The sequence below is a fragment of the Musca autumnalis genome, unplaced genomic scaffold, assembly GCF_047663935.1.
Source record: "Musca autumnalis isolate F117 unplaced genomic scaffold, ASM4766393v1 scaffold_4, whole genome shotgun sequence".
Classification (NCBI taxonomy): domain Eukaryota; kingdom Metazoa; phylum Arthropoda; class Insecta; order Diptera; family Muscidae; genus Musca; species Musca autumnalis.
In genome coordinates, this window is record NW_027411977.1 from 151,005,192 (window position 1) to 151,024,695 (window position 19,504).

The 19,504-nt window shown below is 33.1% G+C and overlaps 1 protein-coding gene across 1 annotated transcript in view; it reads right to left on the reverse strand.

The window, feature by feature from the left end:
* LOC141402584 (uncharacterized) overlaps positions 1-19,504 on the reverse strand; it is a 105,502-nt gene that overhangs the window by 78,335 nt on the left and 7,663 nt on the right. Inside the window, exons 2-4 of the mRNA XM_073984181.1 lie at positions 12,328-12,525; positions 12,097-12,260; positions 1,575-1,866 (exon numbers count right to left, since the gene is read on the reverse strand). Of these exons, the coding sequence (XP_073840282.1) occupies positions 1,575-1,866; positions 12,097-12,130 (326 nt within the window). The 5' untranslated portion in view covers positions 12,131-12,260; positions 12,328-12,525. The remainder of the gene's footprint in view (positions 1-1,574; positions 1,867-12,096; positions 12,261-12,327; positions 12,526-19,504) is intronic.

The window sequence follows — 19,504 nt, forward strand, 5'->3', positions numbered from 1 at the left end:
AAAGACTCTGCAGCAATATCACAACCCATAAAATCGCATTTCTGCCTCATTTCTTTTGCCAGTGACCACCATGACTTGCTATCCGCAATTGAATCTAGTTTTTCTTCTATTCTATACTTTTGTTTTTGGACACATAGTTGTTTGTAGAGTTTGTTTTGTCTTGTATAAAAGTTTCTATCTGACGGTTGCCTTGAGCTCCTGATTTTTTTAGTTTTCTCATTGTTTTAGTTCTTGCTTTAAGGCATTCCTTATCATACCATTTGTTCTAGAATTTCGGAGTGTTTAAAGAGGTGTTTGCAGGATACGTTTTTGTGATCACGGAAATGAAATCTCTAAGCTCTGCTCGATGTTGTAAAAAATACATATTATAATCTAGTTGCCGTTGATAATAGTCTGTTTTGTTTGGATTCCATTTAAGCTTTGGTAATAATTTATCGTTGTCGGTTTCCCTTTGAGGACGGTTAAAGAACTTAAGAGTCAGTGATATTGGGAGATGATCTGACCATATTTGGTTTTCCACCTTGAACTCCTTTATATGCTTTAAAAGGTCCATATGTCTATCACTGAACTGCCATTTTGGTTTATAAATGTGAAAGATCCATGTTCATCTGCACGCACTCTTCCATAGAGGATCGCAAATCCATTATTGTTGCAATATTCTATATATTTTTTCCCATTTGCATTGACTATTTTGTCATTCTATTTCCTTTCCATTGCAACATTTTTAATTTAAATGCAAACGTTTTATTCGAGAGATTCCATCATTCCAAACCGGACTTAAGTCCACTTTTGGCTGGGAAGTTTCTGTACCATTGGGAGGGAACTCCAATTGCCAAGTTACAGCCAATTGGGCCTCAAAATGAACCGCTATATGGGGACTATAAAAAATGGACCCATATTGGTTTTGGTTTCATATTCATGTATTGTCATCCAAATCTGAAAAGTGTGCAAAGTTAACTGCAACTGTGTGGAAAATGAGTTACTAGATTTGGACTAAACAGTCACCAAAGCATGTTAAATAAAACACTGTAAAATAGCGTTGCATTTTAAATAACATAAAAATATTCGCACATAACGTCCACACTTTTAAATATTTTAATTCTAATTTGTTGGGCACCATGGCTTTAACATGTTTTCTCTGTTCGTATTATTTGTTGTTAGAAACGGTTTCAATATACAATTTCTCATATAAGAAATGTTTGCAAAATCGATATTTCATAGGAATTGCTAAGGGAAATTAGGATTTTTTTTCTAAAAATTCATAAAACATCAAATATTTAAAAAAATCTTGTTCAATTGGCAAGAATTACCGTTAAAATACATAACTCTTGCGTTAACAATCCATTGTCTTTGGCTGACCTTTATCACGTTAGTTATTTGAAGCCCTCTCTTAACAGGTTAACAATAAAACCACAAACAATCAAACCCACAAATAGAAAGAAGTTAAAAACGAATTACGTTTGGCCTTCGAGGTCGTTGACTGCATGAAAATGACGACACAGCGATAATAAATTATAACTTACAAATACAAACACATATAGTTATTCTCAAATAAATACCAGAGTTACACTAACCTTTGAGGCGGTTTAAATGTTTCGTCTGCTGGCTCATGTTGTTGTAGATTTGAGTCAAAACCATTTTGTTGTGTCGAGGTCGTTATATCCACAATGTCATTTGTACTAGTTTTCATATGTATTGGTGAGTTATTACACGATATGGAGGTAGAAGGAGATTCCGATGTCACAGCAGAGGAATGGATTTCATGAAATGTTTCTGTTGCATTACATGCTGGCATCCTTGAAGACAAGCTGACATTATTTCGCAATGCCGGTGGTCGATACAGATCCAAACTGTTTGATTTGTTTACTAAAAAAAAAATTGAAAATAAAAAACAATCACATTTGTTTTCTTTTTTAATTCGAAAATTCGTTTGGTGTATTTTACATAGATATTCTATAGTTTTAAGATACTTTCTAGAGTAGTTTATGTTAAGTTGTTTTCTGTAACTTTAACGGACTATGATAGGCTTTGTTACAAAATGTAATAAATTAAATTAAATTTGTTATGTTTATTAAGCACCTTAAGGAACATACAAACATATGTATGTATACAAATTTATTAAAATGTGCCTAGTATACTGCGATATCCTACAGCAGAATTAATGCAAACATTAACATACACAACCAAAGGACCATATGGCTATGCATGTGTATTTATTTACTTTTTGGTGCTGTTGTAGATTGTCATGCGCTTCAGATATGTAAAAAATACATAAAAGACTTTATTATAATTCAACAAAAGTATGACTAGCCGTCGTTGGCGCTGCTTGACCTAAATTTGTTATTTTGTTTTTATGCTCTTTTGTTTTTACTCTCGTTCGACGCTTTGTTTTGGGCAAAGAGTTTGTTGTCAATTGAGAACCATTCAAAACAAAATGGGCACGATTTTGTCGATAACCCCAAGCGGAACCTATCGAAGTTCATTTGACATTCAAAATCTTTTATGCACAATTTACACCCTACAAGGTAATACGTGCCTCGTCTAAAATACGAAGTGTAGGGTGTTAGGAGAATACGCTGCAATAAAAGTAGTGAAGATTCTCAAAACATAAGGTGAGCATGACTAATTTATCGGAGAGTCAGAGAGTCCAAAGAGAAATGGATTTACAATTTTACGCATCAAAACAAAACAAAAGCAGGTATGTTAGCTATGGCATCATGTTAAATGAGGGCGACCTTGAATTTTGTCTGTATTTGAGGTGAGTGAAGTGTCTGTCAATCAGTAGGTATGTTTGTATGTATGATTATCCGTATATAGTAGATTAATTTTTAATGTTGTTAATAAAAACACAAGCATTTATAAACTCCCAAAACAAGATTTATTATATTTGGGTGGGGGAACCGGCGTATTGACATATGAATGTAAATTTAAATCAAATTCATGTGATATTCAAATGTACATACTTTTCTATTGTTTTTTCTTTTATAAATAAATGTTAATAATTAAAAAGAAACTGCAGAATTGACAACAAATCAAATTCATTAAAAATCCAAAAATGTGGGAGCCACATGAACCGAATAACCCATTACCTTCTCAATAAGAATGGGCAATTATTTAAAAATTTTACAAGCAAGCTTCTAACTTTACTCCTTACTAAATAATGAGTACGGTGGCACAAACGTGTTTGTTGTGCACATGGCACAATATGTAATGTATGTTTTTTATTTTAATGGTAAAAGTAGTAAAACAACTTACTTTACTATTTTTACACGCTCAAATTTGTCGAGTAAAAAGTTTTTAAGGAGAGCGTCTTTCGGCGACATTTTTATTTGGTTTACACGCAAAGTATTTTCAAAAAAAACTATTTTCAAACCGAGAGTTTTTTTGCGAGAAAACTTAAAATTTTTTATGAAAATTATATTTTTGAGACTTTTTAAGCATTTTTAAAAAATAACTTTTTTCTCCAAAACGTATAGTTTTCCTGCAATCGGGCTTTCTTTCAAAACTGCCAAAAACTTTGGCAAATCCCTTGGTTTTTGATTGAGAAAATACTCTTACTATATTCATAACAAATCCCTGACTTAATACGATTCTAACATTTATGATTAAACTTTTAGCGCACATTTAAATTTTTCATCAAAAGTCGAAAATTACAAAAAAGGCGACTTTTTGAATAGCTTGGGTTTTAGGCCAATTGCGCGTAATTCATAGGTCAAATGAAGCTTTATAAGCATAAAATGGCAGATAACAGACAATACTATAATAAATGCAAAAAACACCATGAAAATATGCGAAAAACCCAGAGTTTTACGTCAATTTTTGTGGCGTTTAAACGACCAGTGGCTTTATCTGGGTTAAAGACATCATGAATAACAAAATGAACCCTAAATATTAACATATTGCTAATTACAATTAGAATAAGATTATATCTATGAAGAAAAAATAAAAATCCTTCTGTTATAACATTTTATTTGTATAGATTCATATAAAAAGTGTGGAAGAGAAATTGTTTGAGATCTTTTTTACTTTTTGTCAAAATTTCAGGCAATAATGTTGATATGCTACAAACAACCAATTTTGCATTATGGTTTTCCTTTTGGCGAACATTAGTACGTCTATTTTTTAAATCACAACACGTTCCAATTGTGGTATAATATTAATGGACCCGCTAATAGGGCGTACAAATACGGGCCACATGACGGTACATGCAGAGCAGGAAGGCCAAGGCTTCAATGGAGAAATAAAGCAACAAATAGAAAGTAATGGAAATATTTTCTTAGTTCGGCTTATAGGACAAATGTTCTGTAGAGGTTCGGTCAACTAAGTATAACCTCCTGTTTTTGTAAAAATTTTATTCTTCTCACACTAATTGTCAAATTTTGTAGATCGATTTACTCGCCTTAACGCAAATGGAGAGCGCTCATTTTTAAATGCGGAATTCTTAACTATATTTGGAACTCATCTACGAAAAATTAAGTCTGTATGTCATCTGTGGGCTGAGCCTAAATTATTACGAATATAGACGAACGAACAAAAATAAGGTTACAAAAACAGGCGGTATGTACCGTAAATTATGCCCCTTTTATTGTAAATTATGCCAATTATGCAATAAGATCCTTCAAGAACTGCGGATGAAGCATTACATAGGGTGTTATTCCGGACGAAAATTCGCCGTGAGTTTTGTTTTTCCGCCGTTTCAACTTAAGAGAGAAAGTGAAAAAACTCACTTGGAATTTTCGTTCAGAATTATCCCAACTATATTTAGAAAAAAATTTACGAGGGGAACTAGAAAAGTTTGCGGCTTAAGCAACATATAGTGTTGCCAGACGCATTTTGATTTTTTTTAAGTTTGAAAGTTTTTAGCTCGAACGTACTCAGGACAGTTTGACATACGATCATGTGTTGTTTACAGTGCTTTGCAATAAAATTGAGTTTTCATTGATATTGCATGAACACCTGGCCGCAAAAATGTTGATTTCTCGTTAAATCCAGGACAATTTGACAATTGCTCAAAAAGGCTCTTGCCGATTTATGCAAAGAAAGTTTAGAGCTAACGAAACAGCGGATTAAGCACAATGGTTGCCTGGAATTTAATCATGTTCCCTATCAAATTAAGAATGAACCAAGTATTTCCTCATTCAAAAGAAATTTAAAATCACATCTGTCAAGCAATATCGAAATGCTTCTAATGTAAGTTTGGCACTGTAATTTTTTTCTTATTGAATTATTTGTATATCGACTTGTCAGTTTGAAATGATACACGTTCTTGTAAACAAATCTTAATTATTTAGCCCCTACAAAGCCTATAAGACGCTGGGCAATATTTTTGTATTGTAAAATAAAATTTTGAATAAAATGAATTAAAAAAAAATTGTGAATAAATACGATCGCAGTGCTTCAAATTATGTTTATAAGATTGTCAAACACGACGAATCTTGGATCTATGCATATGAGCCCGAAACAAAACAGCAATCAATCTTCAAAGGCGAGCCAAATCCAACGAAAGTTGGAAGAAGCACTTCGAAGCAAATGGTCACCCGATTCTTCGGCTAAACTGACCATGTGGCTACTAAACGGGTTGAGGAACGAAGGACGGTTAATTCTGAGTGGTACACCTGATGTCTCCCGAGAAATTCGAAAAAGAAATAAGAGAAGACGAATCATTGTGCACCATAACAATGTGAGCTCTCACACATCAATTCAAACCAGCGTTTTTTTGACAAAACGGACAAAACGTGGAATTGAATTAATTATCTTTCGAGTTCAGCTGATATGACCTAAGAAGTTCATTGAAAAATTAGGAATCCACCTATTTTTCAATGCTTTATTAAAAATACTATGGCAGGTCTATTCAACCTTTATTTGACATTCTGTAACAGAAGATTGATCATCAGCGGCAGAGAATAAATCATGCTGGAGAATACTTTGAAAAAAATAAAACCATTTTTGATGATAAATATTCGCGTTTTTCATTATTAGGCCAGAAACTTTTCTAGTTCCCCTCGTATTATATTTGCTATAGAGGCCAAATATACGTTTCCGCAAATTAAAAAAATTGTATCGGGTCATGTATTCAAGTTTTATGGCATATCCAAAACATACGATGTTTTCAAAAACATTTTTCACAGATTTTCCAAATGTGACCAGTATCGTATCCGTTCAAATCCATCAAGGACGGGACATGGCTTATTAGATTCAGACTAGAAAAAATCGAATTCACGCGAGTTTCCATGAAAATCTAGCTATAAATGAACTAAAAAATAGGTTTTTAGAAAAATTTAGTAGGATGTAGAAAGCTTTGATCCTAAAGGCCTCTACTCACCTATCAGTCATGCTGTCGGGCCGATGAACCCTTTTTGTATGTGTGTGCATGACAAGTGTGTAGCAAAGCCTTCAGTCAATTCTCGAAATCTTGAAATTTTCCTCCAAAAATGAATTAATTTTAAATTTCTCTTTGTTCATTCGCAAACATTATTATTTGTTTTTGAAAATTGTACATTGACAATTTGAAAATAAACTCAATTCACCCAGACTGATGGGGGTTCATTTCGAAATCAAGTTGTCTGCTATGTGTCTTCAAAGTTGTCTCCAATCCATTGAAGACGGCTCTTTGAAGACAGCCCTTTGCGATCATCGACGACATTTTCTCACAAATGTCGCAAAACTCGTGCACGATAAGTTCAGCGACAAGGTAAGCGAAGTTGTCTTCATGGACGATAGAATGAACATTAACTTGTACCAAGGCGCATTGCAACACATTTTCGTTGACAATGTCACACATCGCACATGGAAAAGTGACAAATTTGGTGACACCGTCCTGTTAAAAGACAATTTTAAAATTTTTCGTTGATGAAATGGTCATCGCAGATTCTATTTCCTACTGGGAAACTATTTTGATTTTCATCAGTCCCCATTAGAAAATCGACTCTTCGATGACATTTTCGTCGACGATACGTTGACGAAATTTCCGAAATTGTCATGTACGACAAGTTGCATGACCATATCTTGCATTGTGTCTTGGTAACAAACCCAAAAAAAATTATTAAAAAGAGTGCTTTGAAATAATTGTACACATTTTTATGCAAATATGCATTTTCTTTTTGTAATAAATGAAATCTTATAAAAAACCTAAGCCGCGTCTCGAATTAACAACTGTTTAAATTAGTATTTATAAAATATTTTATAAAATAAGTAGATTATATTGAATAAAATAATTTTAATTATTCTTTAAATTCGCGTATTTAGGTGAAGTCAATTGAAAAATTTGAAAATCCCAATATGACGCTCGGTGGTAAGATTTTAGAATATATTAGTTGATATTTACAAAAATCGTTGATGTTTTTTTTTTTTTTGCAGAATTCATAAATAAATGTAATCCCCCCTCAGTCAGTTGAAGTGGGAAGTGTTATTATTTTATGATAAAATTTTTAAACATATTTTATAATATAATAAAAACTTGACACACGACGATATAAATGAAATAGTCTTTATTTGGGTCATTAATGACTAATACCAGGACAGGGTCTGTGGAACAGTCGTCAACGAAATATGGGGGTTTTAGTCATCGAAGATGTCATCAACGATAAGTAGGGAGTTTAGTCACCGAAGTTGTCTTCAGTGACAGCTCAAGTTGTCTTACACGAATACTGGGACATTTGGGTGAAAATTTCGTCGATGATTTCACATTGCTGTCTGCAAGCTGTCTTCAGGGATATAGCATAGTCTTAAACGATTCGTCAATGTTGTCTTCAAGACACTTTCTACTGGGTCTTGAAAAACTCACACATACATTCTCAGATTTTCGAAAATTTACACATACTATCACAAATGCTGTCGGGCAGACTGATAGGTGAGTGGACGCCTTAAGAAAGATACACGCTCGATTTATACGTTTAAAAATGCGCAATCGCGGGTACTGAAATCACATAGTAGGCTTTAGATATGTCAAGTTGTATGTCCAAAATAGAAAGACATTCAAAAAACACAATGGATGGAGCGGATATATTAAAAAAATATCTGAAGTAAAAACTTTAACCTTTTCTTTGAGCATTATACTGTGTATTATGTAGCAAAGTCAGTAACTGAAAAATTACATAAAAACTTGTTTCCTAAACCAACTTTTCCTATTTTAATTATTCCTATTTTTTTAATTATTAAAGGCACCGTGGTACAATGGTATGCACACTAGGGATATAACTTTTTGCACTTTTTTGCAAATATCAAAAATACCACCACATAGCCGTGTAGAGCATGAAAAACTATTATGAAATACGGTGTCAATTTTTCTCTACCGCGAAAAAAGTTTCCGCACCAAATGCATTGAAGTTCTGTAATGCATTTTTTAATTTTATCTGTCATAACAACATATTTGCTTTTCATTAAAATTTTTATTTTTTTGTAATCTAATTTAAAATCATTATCAAAGCGTTCTGGTCCAATTTGTTCTAAAATCGCGCCATTTCGGACCATATTAAGATTTTTTGACACTATTGCAATTTTTGGTTTTTCTTTATAAACTCGTGAATTTTATGTTTATATTTTTTTAACCTATCGGACAAGAGAATATGGAGTCATTTGCAACTAATTCGCGAAAGTTACAGGCTGTTTTTGTTGACTTTGCCTGTGAGAATTGTATTTTTTGTCTATAAATATTTATTCAAACAAAGCAAATTTAAAATTATAAGTAGAAAAAGCATCAAAAGTGTTTTATTAATCAAAGTTGGTGCGGAGACTTTTTTCACTGAATAGATCTTAGAAACGCGTTTTCATTATTAGGACAAAATTCCCCACATGGTACTGGTGTTGTATTTTTGTAGAAAACAAATACGATTCTCACAAGCAAAGTCAACAAAAACAGCCTGTAACTTTCGCGAATTCGTTTCAAATGACCCCATATTCCCTGGTTCGATAGGTTAAAAAAATATAAACATAAAATTCACGAGTTTATAAAGAAAAAACAAAAATTGCAATAGTGTCAAAAAAATCCTAATGTGGTCCGAAATGGCGCGATTTGAGGAGAAATTGGTCCAGAACGCTTTGATAATGATTTTAAATTAGATTACAGATAAAATTAAAAAATGCATTGTAGAACTTCAATGCATTTGGTGCGGAAACTTTTTTCGCGATAGAGAAAAATTGACACCGTGTATCATAATAGTTTTCCATGCTCTACACGGCTATGTGGTGGTATTTTTTTGGTTATAGCCCTAATGCACACCCGCCTTGCACGCTAAAGATCGTGGGTTCGATTCCTCAGTGATGTTGGCGACATTTCCGCCCTGTTTCGAGGTCGATGGTCCATCTCTCGCCACCGCCCCATGGTTCCTCACAGTGCCAGCACTGCTCTAACTGTTATGTTATACTCCATCTTCAGTTTCAACATACATATCACATCTATTCAACGCAGTAGAAGACAAAAAATTATTTTGTCAATGTAAAAGGTATATTAGGCTTTGCCGATAGAGATATACCCACAGCTGTGTAAACTGGGACATCTATAGACAGATCAATTTTGTGACCTTGTTTGGGCGTATATGAATTTGCGGGTAAAATATCGAGACTTTCTGTGTACTTCTCTTAACGATTGTGAACGTTTTTTTTTATTTGTAAAACATCTTCAATCATTCAGCTCAACTCTTACGAGAAATTAATAAAAGTCAATATTAAAAATGATCTTCGCTCTAAAAGAAATATTAAGATGTGTAAAGTATATGCTAAATCGGTTACTGCTTTCGTGATTTATTAAACTTTTTGGAGTATGTATCCGAAGGAGGGGACCGATATGGACCATCTTCGAACTTAAACTAATTTTAGACAGAATATTACGAAAGCCAAATTTGGACCGAATCGCTACAAAAACTAGGACATCGTAAAGATATATTGTTAACTACATTACAACAATGGATTTATTTTTATTTCGTTAAGTATTTGGTTATATTTCTAACTAACTTTGTTTAAAAAACCTATTTTAGCAGTCATAGTATTTAGATTTGTTCTGGTTTAACAGAAAATATCGCCGGCGGTTGATAGCATAAAAAGGGAACCATTCGAAATCCTACCCTTTTGTTGAAAAATCGCAATTTAAATGCCTGAAGCACGTGGTTACAACTAAAAACAATCCACATAGGTTTCAATCAGTAAACTTTTGGCCAAAGCCCTATTTTTGAAGTTTCGAAATTTTATTTTTTTTTTGCACAGAATAATAAAAACACCTCAAGTCATCGGAAAATAATTAGTTTTTGTAAATTATGTTATTATTCGTTGATTGGCGCAGTACCAAAATTGACACTTTTTCATGTAAAAATAAAACAGACTTTATGCTGTAAAATATACAATTTTTGTTGTATTGCGTCGCTGCTTAAATATACAGAAGTGAGACCAAAGTTATTATGAATCGGGAAGCTGTTAATGAGTACTTTTATAATATTTACAAAAAGAACGATGAAATTTGTAAAATCAGCGTAATAAAATCAATGTTTTTATATGTATTAAAAATTATTTTTTACAAATATTTTTTAAATATACTTAAACTTTTAAAAAAATGTCCAAATATGTCCACCTGCAATCGTTCAGAAGTCAAATCGTGCTCAAATTTGCCAAAGTTAAAATAAAGTGGATTTTTCTATTTTAAGGTGGGAGAATTTTTTGTAAATACCTGTTGTGACTGTACGTAGTATCCAATTGAAATAGAACGGTAATACCAACATCTATCAACCGATTTTCCTTAAAATTCATATTTAAGGGTTTCAGAGTGTAGAAAACAAGTATGTATAATTTTTTTGAAAATAGGTCAATTTTTTCAAAATTGAAATTGAAAAGTACCGACCGATTTTAGATATTTTGTGGATTTTAGCGACACTTTATGACCGATTAGGCTGATATTTGTTATTTTGACCTCTTGGAAGTTATGAATCCTTCGTACCAAAAATTATTAACATAGGTCAATGTTTTGGTTTAGACCCCACACAACGGGACCACCCTGTTCAACAAATTTTGGCAGTTTTTTGGTCAATTTTGTCGATAAAACGTAAGAATTGCTGTTTGTACACATTTATTATAAATAATAATTAATTTCAATACAAAATGGACGTTGAAATAGTTTTGGCCAGAAAATTTGGATTTGGGACCACTGTGCAATCCCCCGGCAGCGGGTTCTTTCGTACCGGATTGACCCGGACTGGCATTACACCTATGCGTCTACGTAGCGTTAAATGCTGCTACAACAACTAAAAAGAAATCCCTTTTAGTACAATGTTACTCTGAAGGCACGAAAAGGGACATAACGATATTTTTTGACCAAAGAATAGTCAAAATAATAGAAAATTTTTACAGTAGGTGGAATTGATCATTATGTATCATTTATTTAATAAAAAGTTTCAAATGTTGAGTTACTCCTTTTGTTGAAAATGTGCAATATGTAAATTTTCCTAAATTAGGCCGATATGGAAAAATTTATAACTCTATGTATAAGGGGGGCATAGTTATCATCTTTCAAAAGACATTTTCTCAAAAAAAAAAAAAGACTGTTCACTATAAACTAATAGTTGACCCAATTCGCGTTCAAATATAAAAGAAAAGAAAAACAAATAAATATAGGTGGGCAGATTCCACTTTAGATACCCGATATGTTTACATACGTTGTTATGATTATGATATTTTTCACATCTTCATAACAAACCACATGTATATGGCGGGATTTTGCTGCTGTACAGTATCTAATTACTACAACAGTTGTCATGCAATCGAATATCATGTTACATACTGTGTTTTTTTTTAAGCGAAGAGTAATCAGACACACAGACATACTGGCAGTTGCTAATGTTGCTATCCTATATATTTTTGGTTTGAAGAGAAAAACCACAACACAAAATGTGGCACAAATTCCTATACAGATTACACGAAATATTCATTAGCAACAAATTTGGTGAACATATTGCAATGATTGCGATTAACACATATGCAGCAATACATATGCATGTATAGGTGTTGAAACAAAGCAAGTATCCACTTGAGAAAAACAAAAAAACGCAAAAAGTCTTTAGAGCTTAATATTAAAATAAAAATTATTACAAAATAATTAACGAATAGACGACTCACATTTAGCATCAATTAAATTTCTTTCGACTCCCATTTTTTTCTCTCGCTTTGTACAGTGTGTTATTGGTGAATTGTTGTTGTTGTTGGAAAAGTATAATGTTTCACTATGCCGTTTATCTGATCTCCAACTTTTTATCTGCGGACTGCTGCTATGTTTGTTGCGACTGAAAAAAAAAATAAAAAGTGTAAATTAGTTTATTTTCTAAAGATAACATCGTGACATAAACTTACGTTTCGGAAGTGCTCGATAAGACATTATCTGTAAATTTGTTGGGTTCTAACAGTTGATTTTTAAAACAGACTACTGTTCGCCGAAATGGACCCTGTCCCACTGAGAATGTAAATATATCATATTTTTGTCGAAAATTCTCACATGCCTGATGTATAAGAAATCGACGAAAATTATTCACCGGAGGAAATAGTAGAACACTGTAAATATTGTGTAGTAATAAAAAATTATAGATTAATTTTTCAAAGTAATATATAAAATAGAAATACAATCCCGTTCATCTAAATAGGTTTGATTTTTTTTGTATATGTTTACGTCTCTTCAGTCGTGTTTGGATTACAGATCTATACTATATAGTTTTTGAGAGTCCTATACTATGTCAACATTCACAAGAAAAATCATAACGGTGTTGCCACATTTTCAGAAAATATCCCTTTATAAAAAAAATGTACCAAAAAAGTGCTCAATTTTTTGGCTCATCTGAATAGGTTTAAATAAAATAAAATTGAAAAAAATACTACCTATGCAAATTTTGACCAGTTTTTTGCTTTAATTTAGTAAAATGGAATATTCTGGTAAATGCTACAAAAAGTTTGACCCACTTCGTTAGTTACGTGGGTTCAAATCTCAACCTGATTTTTCATATAAAATCAAGAAATGGCGTGAATTTTTTTATCGTCCCCCTATATGCTTTAGAAAATTACTTTATATCTTTGTTTTGTGTTATTGCAGATTCATTTTGAGATTACATGTCCTAAATCAAATCGAATGCCGAATATTTTTGTTGAACATATCATCCCAGCAAAATTTGACGGAAGGTGTTCTTTGCGATGACGTGATTTCATGTCATCTTTTGCATTGGTTCAAAGGAAGTCGTGAAAGATCGGATCTTTTCATTAGGATTTGAACCAATGCAAAGGAAGTCGTGAAAGATCCGATCTTTTCATCAGCATTTGTACCCATTCCATCGATCCAATAGAGATGATGTTTGTGTTTTTATTTACACACCTGTTTATTTTCATTTTGGTATGTTCCAGAAACTGCAAAAATCTACTAATTTTTACTATTTTTTCCGATAACATAAAGGAAAAATTGTTATCGTAGTAAAAATAAGTAGATTCTTGCAGTTTCTGGAACAGACCAAAGTTGTCTGTCGTCGTGATGTTGTCTTATATTTCCTGCATATCAAACAACTAAAACTTCTAAACAATTGGTATTATATGAAGTCCCAACCATCGAGCTAAAAATAGAATCGGACTGCACACATTGCTATTTTAAAAGTTCCCTTGTCTGTTCTAAATCTGACATAGAATGAAATCAATCAAATCTCGCTTCTTGGAATTTGAAAAAAAAAGTCCGAAACGAAAAGGAACAAGAATCTGAAAATAAAGAAGAAACTACTTTTGGAAAGAAACAATTAAAGATAAATTAATTAATCATAAATGGTATTTTCCATAAAAAGTCTCTCCTCCCCGTTCGTTACATTTTGTTCTTAGAGATCCCTAAAGCAAGCCGGGTTGTAGAGCCCTACATATTTCCGTCACTAAACAAAAGAGTATAAATTACCAAAATGTTGTTATAAAATAACAAAATTATAAAATAAAAGTAATTTACGAAATAAAAATACTTAAAGGAGTGCATTTGGAGTCCATGTTGAAATCTGAACTGGTGATGGGAAGATAATTGAAAAAACCTTTTGTAAGATGAAAGAATATCAGTTGCGGAGAACGGAGAAAGTAATCTTTTGCGTTGCAGCGGTGGTGATTACATTGCAATTTTGGATGTAAACTTTTGAAAAACTAAACTGATAAATTAATTGTAGCTATTTTATGAATTCGTTTGAATTAATAAAGAGCTTTGTTTTTCATGAAAACCATATTTCAATACAGCATTTCCATTTTCCAAACAAGACATGAAAATTTCATGCCAAGGGGTTGGTAAAAATGACATGCCAAAGCATTGGTTAAAATGACATGTCAAAGCATGGGTGAAAATGACGTGTCAAAGCATTGGTGAAAATGACATGTCAAATCATTGGTGGAAATGACATGTCAACGCATTGGTTAAAATGACATGCTTAGGATCCAGAAAAGAACGTCATCTTTTGGGGTCCACGCTCATATAAAATTCATCGATGAAGATGCTAAAAAGATGACATGCTAGATCACTTGCACCCATGATTGAATGTCATCTTTGGCATCGAACATTTTGCTGGGATCCTTTTAACCTAATTCCTACCATGTCCTTTTCGTCATTTCTTTCTGGAACCGTATAAAGTGATTTTGAACATCCAAATATTCCATAAAATGTTGCTCAGAAGTAGAGTTGTTAAAATCTTGTTCGTTTGAACGACCCCCAGCAAAATTTGACGGAAGGGGTTCTTTGCGATGACGTGATTTCATGTCATCTTTTGCATTGGTTCAAAGGAAGTCGTGGAAGATCCGATCTTTTCATTAGGATTTGAACCAATGCAAAGGAAGTCGTGAAAGATCCGATCTTTTCATCAGCATTTGTACCCATTCCATCGATCCAATAGAGATGATGTTTGTGTTTTTATTTACACACCTGTTTATTTTCATTTTGGTATGTCCCAGTACTGCAAAAATCTACTAATTTTTACTATTTTTTCCGATAACATAAAGGAAAAATTGTTATCGTAGTAAAAATAAGTAGATTCTTGCAGTTTCTGGAACAGACCAAAGTTGTTAGAACTGTCGTCGTGATGTTGTCTTACATTTCCTGCATATCAAAAAACTAAAACTTCTAAACAATTGGTATTATATGAGCTAAAAATAGAATCGGACTGCACACATTGCTATTCTAAAAGTTCCCTTGTCTGTTCTAAATCTGACATAGAATGAAATCAATCAAATCTCGCTTCTTGGAATTTGAAAAAAAGTCCGAAACGAAAAGGAACAAGAATCTGAAAATAAAGAAGAAACTACTTTTGGAAAGAAACAATTAAAATTAAATTAATTTAGCATAAATGGTATTTTCCATAAAAAGTCCCTCCTCCTCGTTCGTTACATTTTGTTCTTAGAGATCCCTAAAGCAAGCCGGGTTGTAGATCCCTACATATTTCCGTCACTAAACCAAAGAGTATAAATTACCAAAATGTTATAAAATAACAAATTATAAAATAAAAGTAATTTACGAAATAAAAATACTTAAAGGAGTGCATTTGGAGTCCATGTCGAAATCTGAACTGGTGATGGGAAGATAATTGAAAAAACCTTTTGTAAGATGAAAGAATATCAGTTGCGGAGAACGGAGGAAGTAATCTTTTGCGTTGTAGCGGTGGTGATTACATTGCAATTTTGGATGTAAACTTTTGAAAAAACTAAAGTAGATATTTCATGAATTCTTTTGAATTAATAAAGAGTTTTGTTTTTCATGAAAACAATATTTCAATACAGCATTTCCATTTTCCAAACAATATGAAAATTTCATGCCAAGGGGTTGGTGGAAATGACATGCCAACGCATTGGTTAAAATGACATGCTTAGGATCCAGAAAAGAACGTCATCTTTTGGGGTCCACGCTCATATAAAATTCATCGATGAAGATGCTAAAAAGATGACATGCTAGATCACTTGCACCCATGATTGAATGTCATCTTTGGTATCGAACATTTTGCTGGGACCTAGTTCAATCTATCGGCACTAGGTAGTAAGCTAGATTTTAACAAATCTACTCAGAAGATTTGAGGTATGGTTCTCAAAGACAACTAATCGATATTGTCATTTGTTCTTTGTCCTGTATACCATTAGAAAGTTTATAGATTTATCAATCACATGAAATAATTTCTCTCAATAAAGCATTCCTGGACTCGCTGCTAGAACAAATACCCCGGTTTCATGAACCGTTTACAAGGAATATATCGCTGTGTGTAAATACTAAGCTCAAGTGCGATATATTTGGGGATAAAAGTCCATGAACAGATTACTACGAACCCGAAAGGAAAGACATGTCAACTCATCTTGTCTTACTTCTAATTTATGTGTTCTAAACATTTGTTCGTTGTGAGCTACAACTTTGCCTCCGAGTGTGAATCTTGGAAGATGTGAGTCTGACATGATCCCTTTTGTCCTTGAGTGTTCATAACTGCGAAAGTGCAAGTGATGGTGAAAAACTTACTGACATAATCTTCTCTTTTTTGGTCTTCTATCACGCTGCGGGGAATATGGTAATTTCCTATGACTCAAAAAATTTAACACAGTGTAAGTTATTTAAAAAAGCCAACGAAAAGTCGGTTAACTAAACGAAGCTCCCCATAACTTATTTTTATTTATTTTTTATTTATTTCAATTCACATATGCCCAGTATATCAAAATAAAAAAATGGACTTACGTCGTTTTAAAAGAAAACCACAGAAAGTACGATCTGCCACAGAACAGGAGAAGGAAGATAACCCTATCACAAGAGATTGGTGTCCAAATTATGCAATTGCTTGGTGAAAACACAAAGTTCCGATAAGCCTCCGTATTTAGGTATCAGTAATGCGATTCTCATTTTTGACTTACCGACAAAAAATGGTAATATTAAAATGCTTATAATTTCGGTAATTAACGATATATGTATTTCGGTAAGTTAGCGATCAGCAAAAAGTGTGAATGGTAAAGTTCTACCAATAGCAAGAGTGCTGTCAAATTGTTGTTGAACTTTTCTTTAATAATTTTGTGTTTTAATTTTACCGATATTTGTCGGTAACTCATAAAATGATTTAGAGAATCGCACTACAGAGGTAGTTTCTTAGCTCTTGTGGTTCTGCCACCGGAGGAGTAAGAATAGCTCAATAAGGCATCTGTGACAACGATGAAGAAATTTATCTCAAATTGTCTCACCGATATATCTTCAAAAATTCAGAATCTTGTAGGTAGAACTGTCACCAATCTATGTTGACTGTGAAATCGATGTCGCAAGAATCATGAGATGTACCAGATATACATGGAAATAATTAAACGTATCTAATCACAACGATTAAGTTGTCTAGGTCATGTTATAAGAATGAATTAAGATGCCTCCTCTAAATGGACAACTGAACAAACCAAAAAATCCATACCTCCGTTAATATCTACAGCCTTAAACATCATTAAAAATCTGTGCGCTTGTTCGACTTCAGACAACGGGCACCTAATAAAAAAATAAAAAGTGTGTGTCCCATATGTTTTGTTGTTGTGTTCGATAAAACGAATTGTGTGTGCCCAAATATTTCATCAGCTTTGTTTTTGTTCTAAGAAAGACTTATGAAAAACTATCAGCGGTCGTTGACCGCACTCTCTGTTTGCTTTCAAACATTTATTACATCATCAGGTAATAAAGAATGGGAAGGTATTTTGATCGAACAAAGCGATTTTGAGAATAATTTAATTGAACAAAGAAACGGCGAAGTATAACTTTTGGAGTTACTTTATTATTACTTAACATTATTGTTTTGTTTTAGAATTTTTGGAAAACTAAATGCCTCTTATAATCATAGCGATTATGAATCTTCACGTAGGGAGCTACTCACAAGTGAGTTGCAGTTCACTTTCACCTGCTCGAGCTATTATGATTGAGCAGGGAGGAGCACAAAAAGTGAACAAGGGTTGACAAGTCGGAAAATGGAAAATAATGGCGCGACTTGTGAACCCTTGAAATAATAATTTGTGTTGCCATACCGTCATTTTTTGCACAAATAACTTTGAGATTAATTAATTCTTATTTTTTGTATAAAAAATAAATAAATTTTCAAATTAATAAACATTTCTAGCAAGAAGAAAAATGTCAGTTATTAACAATCCACTGTAAAAGAACATGGATATTGGTAAAAGAAAATACAACATTAAAACAACATGGCAACATCTGTAACAGCTGTTCTTTTGTTTTGGCAGATATGTGAAAATTGTTTATTTATTGGAAAATCGTAAAAAAGTGAACAAATGTCGTTTAAAAACGTCATTAAATGGCTACAATAAGTAAATGTTTAATGTTGCATTTTGGGTGATAACAGAAATGGCAAATTCTGAGGAATACCAAGGAAATGAAGTGGAAGTTGTGTTTAGCACCATCTCCCATTCTTTCCAAGACTGCGACCCCAAAAGATCCAAATCGTGTACATTACTCTCTCTAGGAATAACAATTGCAGACATGGGTTGCTCCTGATTGGGTCCTTGTATAGTTGTGAGCCGCTTTATGCAGAATGTACCTTTTTGATCTGTCCATACCAGAAAACTCGATTTAGGCCTTCCTTCACTGATACATACCACGGGCAACGTTTTAGTTACAGTACTTGCTCGGGCATTACCGTGAGATAGGGATGGCTCTCACGGTAATGCCCGAGCAAGTACTGTAACTAAAACGTTGGGTGGGTTGGCCCGACACACTAGGTCCATCAAGAATGATCTTCACGTTCTAGAGAGGGAAGCCCAACCATACTGGATAGAATCCCTTGCTCAACAAGCATTTCAAGTAGTTTTGAATAGCTTTCACATAGTCGCAGGTTCTAATGTAAACAAATATAGTGTGAATAAAGTCCACAACAAACCAGAGTAGTTTTTGCTCAACTACCCAGCAAAATGATCGATGCCAAAGATGACATTCAATCATGGGTGCAAGTGATCTAGCATGTCATCTTTTTAGCATCTTCATCAATGAATTTTATATGAGCGTGGACCCCAAAAGATGACGTTCTTTTCTGGATCCTAAGCATGTCATTTTAACCAATGCGTTGACATGTCATTTCCACCAATGCTTTGGCATGTCATTTCCACCAATGATTTGACATGTCATTTTAACCAATGCTTTGGCATGTCATTTTCACCAACCCATTGGCATGAAATTTTCATGTCTTGTTTGGAAAATGGAAATGCTGTATTGAAATATGGTTTTCATGAAAAACAAAACTCTTTATTAATTCAAACGAATTCATGAAATAACTACAATTAATTTATCAGTTTAGTTTTTCAAAAGTTTACATCAAAAATTGCAATGTAATCACCACCGCTGCAACGCAAAAGATTACTTCCTCCGTTCTCCGCAACTGATATTCTATGATCTTACAAAAGGTTTTTTCAATTATCTTCCCATCACCAGTTCAGATTTCGACATGGACTCCAAATGCACTCCTTTAAGTATTTTTATTTCGTAAATTACTTTTATTTTATAATTTTGTTATTTTATAACAACATTTTGGTAATT